At 37.2% G+C, this 12,749-nt stretch overlaps 1 protein-coding gene across 1 annotated transcript in view; it reads left to right on the top strand.

Annotated features, from left to right (window-relative positions):
• MORC1 (MORC family CW-type zinc finger 1) overlaps nucleotides 1-12,749 on the top strand; it is a 159,898-nt gene that overhangs the window by 47,108 nt on the left and 100,041 nt on the right. The window contains exons 10-12 of the mRNA XM_087439421.1: nucleotides 8,850-8,929; nucleotides 9,612-9,685; nucleotides 11,843-11,907. Of these exons, the coding sequence (XP_087295547.1) occupies nucleotides 8,850-8,929; nucleotides 9,612-9,685; nucleotides 11,843-11,907 (219 nt within the window). The remainder of the gene's footprint in view (nucleotides 1-8,849; nucleotides 8,930-9,611; nucleotides 9,686-11,842; nucleotides 11,908-12,749) is intronic.

Raw genomic sequence — 12,749 nt, 5'->3', positions numbered from 1 at the left:
TTGTTGTGTTGTCTTATTTTCATGAAAAAGTAGTTGCTGTCCTGGGGCCTTGCAATTACTCATATTGATATTAATATTAAAAGTAGATCTCTGGATTATATGCCCTGACTACCACCAGTGGAGGCCTCAGAAGCTTTACTTTTGATTTCTGATTACACTGCAGATCGTATTTTGAAAAATGAAGTATACTAAGACTGAGACTTACTCTAGAAATCTTTCTGTTCATTGCCTAATTCATATCAAAGTGATGCTTCCTTTTCATCAGTCTTATTCTCCTGGGGAGTACCAAGGGTCTCCTGGATCAATCAATAAGGCTGATCTTTTCAAATTAAATTTTTCCTCTCTTAGTGAGTTTGGGTAAAAAATGGTTTAAGCCAATGAAAAATGTGGATTTGTCTCTCTTTTCTGAGGGAATTATAGTAAATTGAATTACATCTACCTAAATTACTTATATCAAGTGATGGCTGTTTCCCATTCTAGCATATTTTTTATTCACCTTTCAAAGTGATATTCTTAGATATATATTACCAGGAAGTAGATATAATGTAAATATTTATTTTGTTCCCTAAAAGATATTAAGGAGGCTTGAACCTTTGCCAAGTTTCATATGGGGCTCTGATAAACTCTTAAATCTGATATTTGGTATCTACAGCATGGACAGATTTAATCTTTCATGGCTTTATCCCTTAGGCTTACCTCTCTCTCCATTTGCCATATTTCCTTGCATATAATTTCCCTCACAGGTTCTCTGGTGGCAAAAGTTTTGTGTAAGAACTATGTGGAGTTCCCTCTACATTATCTAACCTCTAGTGGGATAACCCTTACTTTCTTTCTTTCCTAAAAGGCACTGTAGCTCTAATGGCTATATCAGAACAAATTAAGAGCTGGGAATGACTCTATTTGACCAAAGTAGAGGCATTTAAAAGGTATTAAAATTGATTAAATACTCCATCCACTTGGCCACCCAGGCTCCAGTAAACTTCTAAAAATGAACCCTGAAATATTACTGATGAGCATACATGACTGTACTTCATGGTCAGTTATTTTTCTGTATTTTTGTATGAAACGAGGAAAAGAAGACTAGATTGTAACTGTTTGAGTAGACTTACAGCTGTTTTAGCTGCTTCACCCTAATGTCTCTAACAAGTTCAGAGAGGACTAGAGGAGAATTTTTGGTGTCATGTCATTGGTTTCCTTTCTTGATCATATTCTGTTCAGAATTTTTATCAGTAACTTGGATAAAAAACAAACATGTTTGAATTCATAGTTGACCATTAATTAGGAGGAATATCTTCTCTCAAGCATAACAGAAACAAGATGTGAAAGAGTTGAAGTCCAAAAGATAAATGTGGCATAGATAATGTACAGACCTGCATTTAGATTAAAAATATCTATTGTGTTAGAATAGACCGGGCAGACTTACATAAAAAAGCATTGATGTTTTAATTGACCACAAGCTTGGTATAAGTGGATAGTGTGACAGGGTTGCAAAAAATATTTATGAAACTTAGTGAGCAGAACAAGATGGTGATTGTACCAATAAACCATGTCCTACTTATACCATGTCTGGAGGGTATTATTCAGATGGGAATGCATTAGGAGAGATGCAGATTTACTAGTTTACAGGAAAGCAACTATCTGGTAGGGGGTTATTGATGGAATTGAGCATCATTCCATGGAGGAGAGAAGACTTAAGGCCTGAGTGAAAATGTGAAAGGCAGAACTTGGATAGCTGGATAGAAGTAGAAGAGAGAGCTAGCTCAGCATGCGAGTGTTAGGCTGTTTTGGCAAGGCAGAGACACACAGATAACCTTTTTCCATTGGTGTTTAGTATAAGGGTATTCAGAGAAGTCAAGTAGCAGGACACCATACAGCCCCCTCACGGTCACCTTTGCCACAATGTTTCCATGACTGGGATATTCTAGAGAACAGAAACAACAGCCCCGTGTTGCTTAGGATACACCTGGGCTCTAGTGAGCTGTCCTTGCTGGAGGTACTTAGTACTTGCTCCTCTAAGAGTGGGTTTTCCACCATCAAATTCAAAGCTTCCCTATTGGACAGAGTTTGAGGACAACACAGATCAAGGGGATTTGATCACTCATATAGCTTCTTCTGGTTGAACACCAGTTCCTGATCCAGTTAGCAGATTTAATGTCCAGAATCCTAAATCTAGTGTGTCCAGCATGGCAAATTTAGTGTCTTCAGACACACATGTCACAAGGTATAGCAACTCAGAGAGGGCCATGAGTGTGGCATGAGATTAATGAAGTTCGTGCTCTTCAGCAGTGGAAAGCACTCCCATCCAAGATGAGGACAGATTTGTCCATGGAAGAGTCCAGATTGTAGAAGAAATGATCACTTTGGGAAGAATTTCAGCTGATTTTATAAGTCTGTAATTCTTGGGATCTTAAATATTGTTTATCTATATAATATAGACAAGTTAATATATGGCTACATTACTTGATTGTAGGCAACAGATGTTACTGATTTTCTTTAGCTTTGAATTCTTTAGCTTTAGTAGAGAAATAACTCTCAGATTTATACAGGCATCAAATCTCTCCACATTAGGACTAAAGAAGGACATAAAATGGTCACTTTTGAAAGCTCTTTGAGACAGAGCCAAAGTGTCTGAAGATCTTTCTCTATTAACACTGCTTTACCATTAGCCCATAACACTGACAGCAGCCCGAGTGACATGGACTTGGAGTCACCCCACTTTCATAGGAGCAGCATGATCCTTTTTAAGTTATTCAGGGACACTAAGTTTATGGTCTGCTGTTGAATACTCTGCAGCACTGTGCTTCTGGGACGCTCTTTTCATTTTTTAGGAATGCTGCCCACCCTCTCACATCCCACCTACCTAGATAGACTAATAAGGTTTTAAAAGCGCCTTTTTTGTAAGCTGTGTATTTTATGTATCCCTTCATGAGTTTGTATAATCTTAAGTTATTCAATCTTTCAATACACAAAAGTAGTTGAAAGCAAAATTTCGATCAGCTAAACTTGTCTGTGAGTTGCGATTTTGTCATTTACTAGTTGTGGACCTTCAGCAAAGCCTGACTCTTCTCCACTGTGCATTGGGAATGCCTCTACCCCTTACGGTTGTTTTGAGGATTAAAATAAAAATATGTTTTATTTTAAACATAAAAATGCTCAGCATGGTTCCCAACATGTTTGTGAACAAATAGTAGTTGTTATTATACAAATGGATAATAAGGAGTGGATAGAATGACTGCTTTGTGCGAGGCAATCTTGTAGGCTTTTGGAATGCAGCACAAGCAACAAGGAAAATTTCCTGCCCTCATGAAGCTTTCATTCTAGTTGGGGAAAAGACAATCAGTAAAAAAAAAAAAAAAAAAGAAAACTGATAAAATAGCGGGTAAATCTAAGTACTATTTAAAAAACTAAGGCAAGAAATAGAGATTTATGGGGGGATTAGATGACTATTTCGATAGGAAATCAAGGAAGGAAGTTACTTTTTTTTTTTGGTTTGGAAGATTCAATCTGAGCTAACATCTGTGCCAATCTTCCTCTATTTTTTTGTATGTGGGTCGCCTCCATGGCATGGCTTGACGAGTGGCGTATGTCCGCGCCCAAGATCCAAACGCTCAAACTCGGACCACCAAATCAGAGCGCCCTGGACTTAACCACTGTACCACAGGGCTGGCCCAAAGTTACTTTTAAGTGAATAACTTTTGAGCAGAGAGTTGGATAAACTGAGAGAGTGAATGTGTTCTCTATCGCTGTGTAAAAAATCACCCCAAAATTCATTGGCTTAACCCTCAGTTTCTGTGGGTCAGTAATTTGACAGTGGCTCTATAGGATGGTTTTGTTTTGGGATCTCTCATGAAGTTGCTGAGAGGTTTTCGCTGGAGCTGCTGATCGTTTGATGGGAGCTAGAGTATACGCATCCAAGGTGGCTGACCCACACTGCTGGCAGGTGGGTTCCTCGTTACAAGGGCCACTGCACAGGGTTACCTAAGTATTTTCATGGCACAAGGATTAGCTTCCACCAGAGTGTGCAATTCAAGAGAACAAAGTAGAAACTGCAATCCTTTAGAACCTAGCCTCAAAAGTCACACGACCATCACTTCTTCTGTATTCTTTTAGTCACACAGCCCAGCCTGGATTCACTGTGGGGGGCAGTACACAAAGGCATGAATATCAGAAGGTGAGAACCATTAGAGGACATCCTGGAGGGTGGATACCACAGTGAGTCATGCAGGAATTTTATGGGCAGATGTTTCCAGGAAGAGAAGATCAGGTAAAGGCAGAGGGGAAAGGCTAGTATAGCTGAGCACAGTGATTGAGAAGAGATGAGGGAGATGGGGGCGGATCCTATAGGGCCTTGAACAACATGACAAGAAGAAGCACTTGTGCTGAGAGTGTAAAGACTTTTGAGGAGTGACATTACTTGATTTATGTTTGTCAAAAATTACTCTGGCTGCTGAGTGGAGAATTGATCTTATGGGGCAGGGAGGGAGGAAGGAGATTAGGTAGGATACCATTACTGTGTTCTAGTTGAGAAATTTCAGTGACTTGAGATGGGGTGGGAGTGGTGGAAGTAATAAGAGTTCAGGTTACAGATACGTTGTAAAGAGAGAGCCGACACGACTCCAAGCCAACAACACGCTGATGGGTTGGATGTGAGGTGGAGAGAAAGTGAGGAGTCATGAATGCCTTCTGAGTTTTTCCCTGAACAAAACTTGGGAATGATTGTGGGGGTGCAGGTGTGGGGGTTAGGAGCAATGGTGAATGGCGTTCTCTTCATTTGTCCTGGACATACTAAGTTTGAGAGTCTATTTGACATCCAGGTCTAGCTGTCAAATTATACTAGCCAGAAAATTCTTGATCATGCCTCTTCACATGTTTTGATGAATAATTAAGGACTATAACTATGTTACAGTATGACTAAGCCAGGTAAACTCATAGTTAAAAAAAATAACTATGGTCGTGAATACTGTAATGTAGTTATGATTCATAACATGGGCTAATTTTTTCTGTATAAATAAAAATTCAGAACTGTAGTTTCCTTTACTTGTAGTCTGGTTTTTCAACTTAAAATTTTAAAATATTGTATTTTATATTAGCCAAAATATTTTAGACAAATTTTACCAGTGAAAGTTTCAATTTCTGCAGGTGGTTCTGATCAAAATAATCACTCAAAATGCTATGTTATGTTATCCTCTCCACTTCTGCAACATAAAACCTTAAAAATTACTCAATATTTTCTCATATTTTTATTTCTCTTGAGGGGGAGGAGTTCTATTTTGCTCCTAAAATAGTAAAATTAATAAAAATTCAAACAATACAGAGTTAGATATTGCAAAAAATCAAATAACTAAAAGCCCCCTTTACCACTTGTCATTCACTCTGTGCTCTGGCAATCCATAATCTTCCCAAAGGAGAACCTCTGCTAGGAGTTTAATAAATACTCTTCCAGATTGTCTTCTGCACATTGATACACACACACAAACACACACATACACACACACACAGAGTTCTTTTTTAAAACATAAAATTGTATGTACCTTGCTCTTTTCACTTACAAATTATCTCTTGGCGATCTTTCTCTGTCATTGTTAAATATATTGCATAGTACTCTATGGCTTATTTAACTATTTCTTTGTTGATGTATATTTAGGATTATTAGGATTTTTATTGTTACAATGCTAAACTGGACATGCTCAGGCATCATTGGACATAAGTATATTTATGCTCTTATGCAATTATTTCTGTAGAACAGATTATAGAAGTAAATTTGTCGATTAGAAGATAGGTACATCACGGATTTTGATGGATGCCTGTTAATTTACCCTCCAAGAAGTAGATACCAATTTGTTCGTACACCGTCAGTGTGTCAGAGTGAGCCTTTGTCTGGTTCTAAATCCACACTTGTTATTAACAGTATTTTCTTCATTTTTGCCATTCTAAGGAACAAAACTTTTATATTGTTTTAGTTTTCATTTCCCTCAATACTTTTCATTGACCTTATGTTTTTTAAACTCTTTTAGAAAGAAAATATTCAATAAGTCGTTTTATGTAGAAAGTGGACATAAACAAAATATTTGAATACAATTGCATTGATAGAAAAGAGTAGGAGGTAGAAAGTAAAATGTGTGAGGAAGAGTGGAGGCCAAACAAGGCACAGTTTACAGAGAAGGAAGAAACAGTATGATGACGGAGGCTGCAGCCTAGGGTTTGGGCAGAGGTAAGGTAAATGCAAAGTTTGGGAGATGAGTTTGGAAAAAATTCTAATCACTGAGGAGCTGGAGGCCCAGTCCTGGAGGGAACACCCTTCCCTTGCCATCACTTGCAAGGACTAAGGAACAAACAGAGCTGGATGGATTCTTGTCCTGGTCCTCTAGTGGATGCATTACTCTGGCTCTCAAGGGCATTTTTGTCTTCAAGGGTATACTAGTAGGAAAAAAATAGATGTGTTAGGCTGGTGGAGGCTCCCGATTATGGATGGAGATTTGACTGAAAATTCTTTCCTTTATGAGAATGGGTAGATTCATTACACTGGATTTACAAAGTTACATATGTTTCGTAGTTACCTTTCTTAATTGTTGTGAACGATTGTAAAAAAAAATTTTTTTTTGAGGAAGATTGGCCCTGAGTTAACATCTGTTGCCAATCTTCCTCTTTTTCTTTTTTCTCCTCAAAACCCCAGTACATAGTTGTATATCCTAGTTGTAGGTCCTTCTAATTCTTCGATGTGGGACGCCACCTCAGCATGGCTTGATGAGTGGTGAGTAGGTCTGCACCCAGGATCAGAACCAGCAAACTTAGGCCACCAAAGTGGAATGCATGAACTTAACCACTATGCCGCTGGGCCGGCCCCCAGCTGTAAAATTTAAATTGTCACCTGGTAGGCAGGTCATCTGAGATGTGCAAATCATCTGGGACCAGGTTATCTCAATGACACAGACTATGAAGAGAGCACATTTTTTTAGTCTTTGTTGTTTAAAATTAAGCACTAATGCAGAGTTAGCACCTTTTGTGCTACCTTTACTTTCTATGGCTGTAAACACATAGTCTGTAAAAATGCTTGAATAGTTTAATTCATATCCTCTTTAAAGGATTACCTCATTGTTCAAACACTTTCTCCTTGATTTCATTTTCATTTTTTAGAAAATATTTTTAACATATCTAATATGTTATTATTATTAGATAATAATAACACATATCAAGTACTTACTGTGAACCAGCATTGTTCTAGGTTCTTTAGCTGTATTGACATCTTTAATTCTCATAACAACCCTATGAGGTATATACCATTGTTATCATCCCCATTACAGGTAAGGAAATGGAATCACAGAAAATGAAGTAACTTTCCTAGTCTTCCACTCCTAGTAAGGGGCACACCAAGTCCTTTAACCCAGGCAGATGGGCTCCAGGAAGCCCGACTCTTAACACTTCATCATGAAGGTTTTTCTGTCTTGAGTATATCTGTACTGCTTCTGTTGAGATAACGGAAGAGAGTCTTAACCAAACTATAAACAGACTCCAGCTAACAAAACTTAAATTACATGTGACCTGTTTGTATAGTGAAGAATTTGCTTACATTGTTTAAAAGTCAGAACATATAAAGGCAATTCTAGATCAAGCTATCATTCAAAAGCCATGGCCGTTAGCATACATTCCAGGGATCAGCAAACCTTTTCTGTAAAGGACCTGATAGTAAATATCTAGGCACATCCAATCTCTTTTGCTATTCTTATTTTTCCTTTATTATTATTATTATTTATAATCTTTTAAGAATAAAAAACCACTCTTAGGTCTCAGGCTGTACCAAAACAAGTGGCTAGCCCAGTTTGGCCCATGGGCCATATTTTACCAATCCTTGGCCATAAACTCATTGGGGCATATAGATTTAGACTCTTCCTTCTGCCTGAGGAAATGCCTCTTTTTATGTGTCTTAAGACATTTTGGCTTCAGGAGATGTTCTACAGGTCTCCATCTACCTCTCGCTGAAAATTTTATGCCTTCCTAAACATTGAAGATATCAGAGATGGTGAACTCCTGAGTCTATAGGGGTATGAGGCAAAACGTTATAGAATGAGGTGTCCAGAGCTTTGAGCCATCTCAAGCCAAATAATGTTCTGGAATTTTTCTCTCTGCAATGATTTAAACCAACATGTAAAATCCTGGGTTCCAGGAATCAACTGCATTTAGAGAACCTGTGTTCTACAGAGCTTTTCTCACCTATATTTTGCTTTATAAACTTTGAAATTTATGTAGTTACACACACACACACACACACATACACATATATATATTTTTTTCTATTTCCTTGATTTTTCTAGAGTGTCTTTGCTCTCACCAAAACAATGGACCTTGAAAACAGGCTTCTTGAGCAATAAAGTAGAAAATGTGTTTTAGTAGTTTAAAATGGTATATTAATGTGTGGTTTCTGAAGATTTCATTTAGAGATAATTGCTTGGGGACTGGGAGAAGCAGTTTATCCATTGTCAGTGATGATCTGGGTGAGAGGGCTATGTATGTTAACCAGAAACTTTGGTAATGGAGCAGTTGCATAGAAAATTTTCTTTTTAAGAAAATTAACCTATTTTATATGTGTAAGTGAACATTTGTGTGGGCAGAGATTTTCTTATCTCTCTCCTGAAGTTCCCTGACAAAAGCAAAATTGCCAAGTATTAAAAGGCGAGGAATTTCTTCTTAGGTATAAAGTTTGCTGATTTACCAGCTGGATGCAACTTACTTGATGAATCTTTCTTAATAATTACATGTCTCTGGAGTATATAGTCTTTCTAAAGAATATTCTCATATTATATCCTTTAAAATGATAATCTGACTTGATTATGTTTTTTTGTTTTCCTTTTCAGAAAGTATCTGTATGTTACATCTTCTTTTAAGGGAGCATTTAAAAATGAAGTTAAAAAGGCAGAAGAAGCGGTAAAGATTGGTGTGTAATTACCTGTGGCTACATCATTATTGTTCATTCATTCAGCAAACATTAATTGAGCACTTGTTCTCAGATTTACACTGCTCTAGGCAATGTAGGAATGACCACAATTAATCAAATGCAATTCCTATCTCTAAGGAACTTCATAACATATTTTCTATCTCTGGTTTTGTTTAATTATGATATTATTTATTTTTATAAGTATGACCCAAGTTCCAAGTACACATTTGGAACTAGATTCATATTAGAAGCTCTGGTTGTCATGATGCTGAATTAGATCATTTTAGAGACTAGCATTGCATCCACTTTAAGAAAGAATGTTCTACACGTTCATTCCTCCCACAGCAGGAGCAAAGCCGTCCTTTCCCAGTGATCCAGGAGTGAGGACTAGCTCTACATCCATAGTTCATGGATTTAGAGAGTTTTCCATCAGCCAAACACTCAGTCATGGCTTGTGAATTTGTATGTATATATTTGTGCCTGTAAATTGTCCTGCCTAAGAGGAAGCCCAGTATGGCTACATAGACTTGGAATGCAAGAGCTTTGGAAGGAATATAGGATTTTCTGAGATTATTATCTGTAAGCTGTTCTCCCTGGTCCTGGCTGTAGAGGTATGTAATGCTCTCTTACAATTGCTTGAAGGAATCTCACTCTATTATAATTATCTTGCTCCTGCTTCTAGCTGAGCTCGCACTGAAAGAAGCACAAATCGAAGTAAACCAGTCTGACAGAATTGCTTTGTCTTCTCCCGCCAAGGTATGACATATAGAGTAGTCTTCTTAAATGGCAAACAGTGTCATTTGCTCTTTCCCATACACGGTTGTCTCTTATCATTTACTTCCTAAACTTTTAGACACAGACAAGCTCAGAAGATTAAGTTGATTTTAACACAGGTAAACAGAATAGATGAGTGCAGAGAGAGAAGGGAATTCAGCAAGTGGGAGAAGGCTGAGGCAGAGAGCAGAGACGAACAAAACACAGGGTGAATTTGGAACAGTGGGGAAGAGCATCGCAAGTCATTTCTTTAAAATGAAAAGAAAAATAATGTAAGAAAAGGAGGAAATAATGAAAATCTAGCAGGAAAAACTAGCCCATCAAGTCTCCTTGAAAATATCTTTTCAAATTTTAGCTCCCTACGGACTCAGATTAATGGGGAGAGCGAGGAGAAGACTAATGAGCAATCCCTCTTTCTCGTGCTGAGAATTATGTACTATAATTATGAATATTAATAACAGTACTCCCAGCTTACAAAGCTCTTTTTTTATGAGTTGCTCCACACAGTTCGTAAACATGCTCTGTAATCCTTGCAATATGCCCATGAGTAAGATGGGTTATAAAGAACTATTATTATTAATTATAATGCATGGCAACTAAGATGAAAAAAATATTGCTGCAGGACATGTATTGTAAGTTTGCTAGCTTTTACCAAAAATATGGTACAAAGCTTTCTACCACGATGAATCATTAAGCTACACGTTTATTGGCTTGCGTACAAAGGGATAAATAGGTATATGGAGAAATAAATGCTTCATTTCACCTTTTCTTTATCCTCTTCTACAGACTCAATATATGAATCTTTTTTGTGATTTGCCCTTAAACTTTCAAGGACCAGGGCTGTGTCTGATAAAGAGCTCTTATAGCTGACAGTCATGAGTAGAGGATGAAATCAAAGAGTAGTACATGGCAATGCCCTATCTGTGGCTTTCCCAAAATTCTCTTACTTTTCTCTTTTTGCTTGTTTTTTTTTGTGTTAAAGGTAGACCTATCCTATGTTATCGATTTTTAAAGAAAAGTTTAAGCTTTTTAAATTTTGTGTCTAAGAAATCAATTTCCCTGGCTTTATGTATTTGAGAGACAAGAGAAACAGACTCTTTCTAATGGGTCGGGACCTTGCTTTCTTCTTATTTTGGCCAGTTACCTCTCTCCACCTCTTTGTTCTGTGCTCTGAGCGCCTTGACAAGAAGGGTGGGGAAGTCTTTGACCAGCTTGCTTTGTTGCTCTGATGCACGCTGGTTTCTTTAACGCAGAGAAAAGAGCAAAGCAGAATGACCTGGCTTTTGACCTCTTAAATTCCTCCAGGCAGTTGAGTGGTTGCATATGAAGTGAAATACTTACCAACCATTTACCATTTTCTTTTACTTTAAAGTCAGTGAAAATAATGTTCATTCCCAGTGGTATACCCACCAAATGAGATGCCCATCTTTCACATCAGGTGGATGGAACACATTAAAAGTCTCTTCTTATTTGTGAAATAATAATATTACATTATTTTTTTCTGCCTGGTTAGAGGGAGTATACTATAGAGAGAACAGTGAATGAGCCAATATATCAAACTAAAAGAGAAGATACGAAAGACAGGTGGGCAGTGGCACTGAAGCACTCCTAAAGGGAGAAAGCAGAGGGACGGGATATTCTATAAAGGGAAAGTTTGGGGAGTATTAGTTAGGGGTATCTGGAACTTGATATAAAGAAGACATTTCTTTTGGCTACTGACAGAATTTTTTAATTACAATTTTTTTCTTGAAGAAAGTCACATGATTCAGCATTTTCTGTTCTCATAGACAGAAGCCAGAGTCTAGGTACATTGAATGACTTTCCCAAACTTTCACATAGCTTGTGTGAAAGCCGTTGTGACATTACAGGGAGCAGTGGCTCTTTCTCTAAAAGGCAGAGAGGACGTCAGAGTATGTGCAAAAAGAGAACCGTGGGCTGGGATTTGGTTTGTCTTCTTAGGTATTGGAACTTAATTGTTTATCAAGTATTTATTATCTGCCCTGGTAGAATTGTATCAGGCAATGTGAACTATTGCTGCTGCTCCTGTGACACATTTGGATAATAGGATAATAAGTATCAGCTCAGCTTTTGTTAATTTAATGGCATTATATTTGCTCCTAACCAAATGTACTTCTCCAGGATGTGTTAAAGAAAGCTTTGGAAGATGTAGAAGTGAAGCATAATATTCTTAAAGAGAAACGGAGGTAAGACAGAAGATTTTCTGTTTGCCGGAATCCTCTGTGCTATGTTAAACAAATTTTGATTTCTGAGTAGGCAGATTTGGTGGTTATTGTGATAGTTTCTCTTTCTCAGCCTGTGACATCTTATGATATTAAGCATAATATGATCAAAATCCCCCAACGAACATAATCAATGTAAAGTGTTTATAAATATGTATTTGTATATACACATGTGTTTACATAATGTTAAAACTTCTGAATACAGACTGAAAAATTAGTTCAGTGTCTGACTGGATGAAGAAGTGAACTGCCCAGGGGATCAGCTGACTAAACTGCACTTTCTCTGTGTCCTTTGCCATTTAAACTCTGGAGGGTGGGTCCCTGTTTCTTCCCTCTTCTAGCACTGCTTAAAATTTAAGATAGAAAATGTTTCAAGTAAATGTATCACTTCTATACAGTTAAAATAAAACAGCAAGCCTATATTACAAAACCATTATTTTAAATTTGTACAGTTAACTTGCTCTGCAGCTCAGATGTTAAATAAGTTAAACTGAGAATAATCACCGTTGTCCAAGTAAGGTCAGATTTTGAAAACTGTGATAACTTTGAGAAACAAATTCTTAGGGAAGTATTACTAGTTTTCAGCATTATTTTTTTGTGAACCATGAAGTGCTATACAACCATAACTTTCCTCAAAGCTTAAATTTGAAATGTTAGTTATGCATTTATCAAAATAAATATTAAGTAAATGTCATAGAAATCTTCACTGAAAAGCAAAAGCCTCTTTAAAGTCTTCAGAAAGAAAAAGCTGGTAGTCACAATGCCTGAAAGGTGACCAGCCTATTTTATTAATAATAATACCAGTT

This window comes from Ceratotherium simum, chromosome 15 (assembly GCF_057802395.1).
Source record: "Ceratotherium simum simum isolate JZ-2026a chromosome 15, ASM5780239v1, whole genome shotgun sequence".
Taxonomy (NCBI): Eukaryota; Metazoa; Chordata; class Mammalia; order Perissodactyla; family Rhinocerotidae; genus Ceratotherium; species Ceratotherium simum.
Note: the sequence above shows the minus strand (reverse complement) of the source record. Positions and strands in the feature narration are given on the sequence as shown.